The sequence below is a fragment of the Acanthisitta chloris genome, unplaced genomic scaffold, assembly GCF_000695815.1.
Source record: "Acanthisitta chloris isolate BGI_N310 unplaced genomic scaffold, ASM69581v1 scaffold15910, whole genome shotgun sequence".
Taxonomy (NCBI): domain Eukaryota; kingdom Metazoa; phylum Chordata; class Aves; order Passeriformes; family Acanthisittidae; genus Acanthisitta; species Acanthisitta chloris.
Window position 1 is genome coordinate 71,526 of NW_008653528.1, and position 7,420 is coordinate 78,945.

At 49.9% G+C, this 7,420-nt stretch overlaps 1 protein-coding gene across 1 annotated transcript in view; it reads left to right on the forward strand.

The window, feature by feature from the left end:
- Nucleotides 1-7,106, forward strand: part of ZAP70 (zeta-chain (TCR) associated protein kinase 70kDa) — a gene marked incomplete at its 3' end in the record, with an annotated part of 10,506 nt that extends 3,400 nt beyond the window's left edge. Inside the window, exons 3-10 of the mRNA XM_009081490.1 lie at nucleotides 295-433; nucleotides 1,689-1,767; nucleotides 2,470-2,510; nucleotides 3,649-3,697; nucleotides 4,242-4,422; nucleotides 5,253-5,459; nucleotides 5,709-5,901; nucleotides 6,966-7,106. Of these exons, the coding sequence (XP_009079738.1) occupies nucleotides 295-433; nucleotides 1,689-1,767; nucleotides 2,470-2,510; nucleotides 3,649-3,697; nucleotides 4,242-4,422; nucleotides 5,253-5,459; nucleotides 5,709-5,901; nucleotides 6,966-7,106 (1,030 nt within the window). The remainder of the gene's footprint in view (nucleotides 1-294; nucleotides 434-1,688; nucleotides 1,768-2,469; nucleotides 2,511-3,648; nucleotides 3,698-4,241; nucleotides 4,423-5,252; nucleotides 5,460-5,708; nucleotides 5,902-6,965) is intronic.
- Between the last annotated feature and the right edge of the window lie 314 nt (nucleotides 7,107-7,420).

The following is a 7,420-nucleotide window of genomic DNA, read 5'->3' on the forward strand; positions in this document are numbered from 1 at the left end:
GGTGGTGAGACACTGGCACAGGTGGTCCAGAGAAGCTGTGGCTGCTCCATCCCTGGGAGTGTTCCAGGCCAGGTTGGATGGGACTTGGAGCAATCTGGGCTAGTCTCTTCCAACCCAGCCTATTCTGTGATTCTATGAGAAGGACAAGAAGCTGAAGGGTCTCTCCTCAGCCTCTCCAGAAGGATGTTGGGAAGGTTGCAAAATGACCTTACCACATGCCCACCCACCCCTGCAGCTGTGACAATTTGCAGGGCAAAGCCTAGACCTACTTTTAAACATTGTCTTTCCTACCAGGCTGAGAGAGAAAAAGGAAAACAGAGCCTATGCTCTGTCCCTTGTCTATGGCAAAACTGTCTATCACTACCGGATAGACCAGGACAAGTCTGGCAAGTATTCCATCCCCGAGGGGACCAAGTTCGACACACTCTGGCAGGTACTGTGCTGGGGGGGTGCTCACCACTGGTGTCCTGAGAAAGAGAAGGCACTTTTCCCTTGTCATAGCTGCCTTGAGGGACAGGAAAGCCCATCTGGAGCTTTAAAGGCTTTAAAACCATCCATAGGTGGTTGTAGCTCCTTCCAGAAATCCTTTTAATTCCTCATCCCATGCTGTCCCTCCTCTGTGTCCCTCAAACTACTCCAAGACTGGTAAAACTGTTGGGTGCAGAATTCCACTCTGTTCCAAGGGACTGAATTCTGTGCAGAGAGTTAGGGGAGGGCAGAAATCTTGAGCCAGCTGCCAAACTCCATACATGACTGAAGATCCAAGTGCCAGGAGACACATCCTGTCATCCTAGACAGTCAGGGGCTTTGGGAAGTGGCTGTGATGCTCCAGCAGTTCTCATGAAGGTGAGTCAGGGTTTTTAAGGAATGAAACACATGGTCCAGCAACTCTTGGCACTCCTGGTCATCCGTGCCCCTCCAGAGCTGGGCTCTGCCCCATGGCACACACCTCAGACCTGCTCCAGGGAGCAGATAGCAGTGCTTCCTCCTGGACAAGGCTGTCTGGGGAACAATAAGCCTGTTTTGCTGAATTTTCCAAATTCCCAGGACTGTTTTCACTCTGAATGTGATTGCAAACAAAGACTTTGGGGCATTTTTATGGCAACAGAACCATGCCAGGCTTCCAATTGCAGCTGAAATCTGAGCCAGACAGGAGGGGAAGAAAAAGCCTTGTCTCCCCTGTGGTCTGGTGCTCAGGGCTGGGCTGGTTGTCTCCAGCCAGAGTCAAGTCCTCACTGTGCTTGATCCAGTGGTGCTGCAGTGAAAAACTGTCTGGGATACACAAAACTAACCCTGGAGTTCCTCTGAGAGAGGAAAAGGTTTCTCTCAGGCTTTATCAGACACAACAGAAGTTAAAAACCTTTCTGGCTGGGATAGCAATAACATTGCACTGAAAATGTGCCCTACTTGCACTCCTACTGGAGATTTTGCTTTTGTCTTTTTTTGGTTCTTATCTATTTTCACAAGTTCTTCCCAGCTCTGGCAGATATCCAGGAACACAAGCACTTACTGTAGGGAGGTCCCCAAGTACATAAATAGAGAAAGAAAGAAAGAGTCTAGTCCCTCCCTGCCATAAATCTGAAAGGAATCATTGCCACAAGCCACAAAATTTGCCTTCAATAAAAAAAGAAAGAAAAGAGATATTTTCTCCTCAAAATAATCTCATTTTCCTCTGATTTCTTTCCCAGTTGGTGGAATATCTAAAACTTAAACCAGATGGGCTGATTTTCTACCTGAAGGAAACCTGTCCCAACCCCAACATGCCAGGTGAGCTGACATCTCTCAATGCCATCCCTGGCCTTGCTTTGCCACCAAGTGGTGCCAGTTTGAACAGTGTCAAGCCAAACTTCCCTCACCATGTCCAGCCTTGCTCAGACCTTGGTGGTGAGGGAGCAATGAGTTCTCTGGTCCTTTGGCAAACTGGGCAAGTCTCACATCATGTTGTTTGCTGAAAGTGCCTACCCTCCAGACCTGGCCTAAAGTTTCCCAAAGGCAGGAATAGATGGGGGGAATCAGTGCTCCAAATGGGTTAGGTGCCAAACAGAGGGATTCTGGACATGACTTGCTTTTTAAGGCAGCAGAAAACAACATGTCCTGCAAGGCTGGGTCCTGGTGGGTCCCTGGAACTGAACAATCCAAACCATGGGTCACTTTGTGCTAGTCCAAATGTCACAAACATCACTTCAGAGCCTGCCCATGGGACCCTTCCTTTCCTGGGGTACAGGTCAGCCAGTCCCTGCCCTGGGACTATAGGGTGCTTCAGTGGGCCTGCACTTTCCCTGAGGGCTGATCTGGGAAAAACACCTCCCTCCAGGCACATTTCCACAGTGTTTTTGGCTAAAGCTGTGGAAACCATCCTTTGGGGGTGAGTGGGATGTGATCAAACACAGTTCTTCAAGGTCTGATGCTCTGATCCTGCTTGGGTTGTAGGAAGAGTCTTAATAAGAACTTCTCTCTCCTGATTTACAGTATCTGCAGCACCAGCTCCACCAACCCACCCCTCTGTGAGCGTAAGTTTTGGGGAGGGTCTGTTTTATTGCTGCCTCAGTGATTTAATGTTCTTACATTTCAAGCTTTGCTGATCAAACTGCTCTTCAAACTCTGTTTTTCTCTAAACCTCTGTAACTCCAATGGACTCTATTAAGCCCAGCTGCAATGTTGTCCCCTTTCCAGCTTGGATGAGGATGAGGAATAGCTGGGCACAGCTACTGTTAGAGCTGAAAATGGTTTCCATTCATACTGTGCTCCTTGCAACATGTGGGCCCCATCCTTGGGGAGCTCTCTCCCCTTGCCTGCCTTGCCAGGCAGGAGCAGGGAAGACATGGTCAGATTCTGGGAAGACTCAGCCTTGCTGCTGCCCACTGGCCACCAGCCAGGTCTTTGTGCTCCCTCAGCATCCCCAGCCTTGGGGGATGTCTGTGCTCAGTCACTGCTCCGAGTGCTGAGCTGTGTTGAAACCAGCTAGGTTGGGGGATCCTAACCCATCCCAGATCCCAGTGGAGGCTGAACGAGGTAGGAGTACTCACCCATCATCTCAGAGTGCTTTCACAATCCCTGATGGACTCCCATGGCATGGTGGTTCTGCTGCAAGCTGTGCTGGATAAATGTGTTCCACACTACTGTGTCACTCTCTGCTCTTGGGACAGGGGGTACAGTCCCTGAGTGCTCACAGGGCTCACTCCTCAGGCAGCCAGGTGTGCTGGCTGCAAGCTCAGCTGCCTCTCTAGTCTTGCCTTCTCTTCCTGGCTCAAAGCAAGCTGCAGACTGCTCTGAGATGGGGAAAGCAGAAGGGGCAGAGAGCAAAATGCAGTGCTGTGTGCCTGCTCCTTACTGGCCAGGGAAACAGAGAGGACCTCACTCTGCACAGCCCCCAGGGGCTGGAGGAGGATGCTGTGTTCAGAGCTCCTTTCACTGAATTCCCCCAGGATCTGATCCCTGCTGTGCCCCTGCAGTGGGGATACCTGCCAGATGGGACTGGAAGAGTAAAGTTGGCTTGATACCATTCCAATTTCTTGGGCACACATCAGGAACTTCTAAGGGAATCACCAGCTGGGGCTCTGCTAGGGTGCAGGGGTTCCCTGTTGCTTTCTTCTTCCTTTCAAACTGAAGCAGTTTCTCCATGCTCCTTTATCCCTGTTTCTTTTCCAGAGAAACCTTGGGCCTCTCAATGCAGATGGATACACACCAGAACCTGTAGGTGAGCATCTCCAAAAGCCTTTTCCTCCTAACAGGGCACAGGGCCTGGGGAGGCCACAGGAGCCACAGGGTTTGCCTGTAGCCCTGCTACAAACCCCCTTTCTTACAAAGGCACCCAGGAGCATCCCAGACATTTCAGGGTCCAGAGTCCACACCCAGCTCCCAGTAAATCCAGCTCTATCCCATTCCATCTTCTCCAGTAAATCAAGCCCCATCCTATCCCCATCTTCCCTCCTGCCTACTAAATAATCAGTGTATTCTGTTGTATTTCAGTGGGATGAAGTCAAGCAGGTCCTGCAGGGTCTGATATATGGAGTGGGAATGCTCAGACACCTCTCCCCATCCAACTACCTAGTTAACCCTTCAGCAGCTGTGACTAGGAGAGGCTGTGGGTTGTGAAAGGAAGGGAGATGCCCAGGAGGGAGGATAAATACTGGTGTCTGAAGGAGAATGGCCAAGAGGCTAGAGAAAACCCTCCCAATCAGTGAGGGAGAGAGGGATGGGGAAGGGAATGCTGTTTATAAACAACTGCATCTCTTGGGAAGGTGCTGGGAAGACTCGTCTGCTGCCCATGGACACCAGTGTCTACGAGAGTCCATACAGTGATCCTGAGGAACTGAAGGATAAGAAACTTTTCCTGAAGAGAGACCACCTGATGATTGATGAAGTTGAACTGGGGGCAGGAAACTTTGGCTGTGTCAAGAAAGGAGTCTACAAAATGAGAAAGTGAGTGTTGCCCTGAAGGGTGATGAGGAGGCTGGAGGAGAGTGATCCAGGCTGGGATCAGAGGTGTTCCCAGTGATCCTGTTTCTAGCTAGATGGACTCCAAAATGATAATGGGGTGGAGGTATAAGAGACAGTCTGGAAGGTCAGTGATGATGGTGGATTTACCATCCCTGGAAATGTTCAAAAAACAAGTGGTTGTGGCCCTTCATGATATGGTTTAGTGAGCATGGGGAGATTCAGGCAAAGGTTGGGCTTGGTGATCTTGGAGGTCTTTTGCAACCTTAATGTTTCTGTGACACTGTGCTGTGATACTATAACTCTAGGACTTTCCATGGATTTTTAGTGATGGCCTCATTGCCCTGAGTGTGTAACCTGCACTGCACACTCCTGGGCATACAACTGCCACTTCTCAAGGTAATTGTTGGGCTCAGAGGAGTAGGTCCATGCTCCTGAGGACATCTTGGTCCATGTCAGGGCAAAGGAATGTGACTGAGAAGATGTACCAGTCTTGTCTCTGTGGCTGGTTGTCTATGAACCCACAAAAATGGCCTTTGCCTAGTTTGTGCCTCAGTTTCCTCCTTGGAAAGTGGCAACAACCACACAGATCTCAGCAGCTCTACTGATGGCAGCTACTGACCTATACTTACAGGAACGATGTGATGGTTTTCTCTTTGGCCTGGGATACCAGTATGGTACAGGGCTCTTCCAAAACAGGTTGTTGAGAGATCAAACAGCATCACATGAGAAGTGTTTCACATTCCTTGCTGTGATACCTGTGTCCAGCTGCTGGTCAGTTCACCCCACGTGTGTTCCTCTTGCCCCCTGTGCAGGAAGCAGATTGATGTGGCTATAAAGGTGCTGAAAAGCAACAATGAGAAAACAGTGAAGGATGAGATGATGAAGGAAGCTCAGATCATGCATCAGCTGGACAACCCCTACATTGTTCGCATGATCGGGGTCTGCGAGGCAGAGTCCCTGATGCTGGTGATGGAGATGGCTTCTGGAGGACCACTCAACAAGTTCTTGGCTTCCAAGAAGTGAGTACTGAATAAGATGTGGCTGGCTGATTTTCTGCAGTCCTCTTCAAAATCTGCTACCAGGGAAGCCTTGCTTTGTAGGTGCAGGGAAGTTGCTAACAGCAGAGAGATTATCTTTCCAGGTGAGGTAACAGGGACTGATGTTTCTGGAGCAGAGATGTCCATGTTCTTTCTCCCTTGCAGTTAGAAAACTCACAGGGGACCATGGCAGGTCCTTTAATTACTGCATTTTCCTTTCATCTTCCCCAGAGATGAAATTACAGTCAGCAATATTGTGGAGCTGATGCACCAAGTATCCATGGGGATGAAATACTTGGAGGAAAAGAACTTTGTCCACAGGGACCTGGCAGCCAGAAATGTCCTGCTGGTCAACCAGCACTATGCCAAGATCAGTGACTTTGGACTCTCCAAGGCTCTTGGTGCTGATGACAGCTACTACAGGGTAAGTCTAAGCACAACAAAGGATCTGTACAGCCAACAGGAGCTCTCCTGGCAGGAGGGCTGAGACCCCTCAGAGGTAGCAGGTCTGGGCTCCTCACAAGTCCAGCTGCACAACTAAATCACACTTTGGTTGGCCTTACTGCTGTGACATTAAAAAGAGGTTTTCAAAGCTCTGGGTGACACGGAGGAAATTCAGATGGGTGAAGAGGCAGCGAGGGGGATGCAGTGCCATGGGATGAGAGGAGCCAGAGCAAAGAGCAGGGAGAGGAAGGTGAAGAGTGAGCCAGGGCTGATCTTCCCAGCAGTGTGTATCAGTGCACAACTAAGAGACATCCCACCTGAAAAAGTGTGTCCAGCTCTGGGACTCCCAGCACAAGAAAGATGACCTGTTAGAATGTGTCCAGACAAGGCCACTAAGTTGATTACAGGGCTGAAGCTTCCCTGCTCTGCAGACAGGCTGGAAGAGCTGGGGCTGTTCAGCTTGGAGAAGAGAAGCTCCAGGGAGAAATTAGAGCCTCTTCCAGTGCCTAAAGGGGCTCCAAGAAAGCTGGAGAGGGACTTTTCACAATGGTATGTAGTGACAGGACAAAGGGAAATGGCTTTAAGCTGAAGGAGAGTAGGTTTAATTAGATATTGGGAAGAAATTCTTCCCTGTGAGGTGCTGAGGCACTGGCACAGGTTGGACAGAGAAGCTGTGGCTGCTCCATCCCTGGGAGTGTTCCAGGCCAGGTTGGATGGGGCTTGGAGCAATCTGGGCTGGTGGAAGGTGTCCCTGCCCAGGGCAGTGGGTTTGGAACAAGATGATCTCTAAGGTCTCTCTCAACCCAAACCATTCTATGATTCTCTGATTAAACTGAGCCCTAGGACTTGTGAGAAGAAGGAGGGTGGCACCACAAGACAGCATCCTGCTCTCAGCACATCAGGGTTTGGGGCTCAGGGTTTAGAGGATTTTTTTCTACAGAGTGGGATTGCATTTCACACAAACATTGAGCAAAGCAGAATTCAAGTTCAGCTCACAGCAGTCTGTGTCTCAGGGTGGAAATGTTCCTGTTTGCTTTGCTACAGGCCAGGACAGCAGGAAAGTGGCCCTTGAAGTGGTATGCCCCAGAGTGCATCCTCTTTCACAAGTTCTCCAGCAAGAGTGATGTGTGGAGCTATGGTGTGACCATGTGGGAGGCCTTCAGCTATGGGCAGAAACCATACAAGGTGAGGCAGAGCTGTGTCCATCATGGTTGGGTGACACAGTCCTAACAGAGTGACATACACTGAAACTACAGTTGAACAGAGAAGAAAGGGGACAGCCTCACTTTGTGAAAGGCACAAATGAGATTGGATCCTGCAGGTTTGTGTTCATTGAAGCGAAAAGAAACAGAAAACAACCCAAATTCAGTTGGGTTTGAATCAATGCAGATCTTCTCTTTCATCCTTCTGCTCACTCACAGAGCTGAAAAACCACTTGCTCAGCCACTGCTGTGCCCATGCTTAGGAGGGGGTCTGGAGGCTGGGTGGGATAGAGTCTG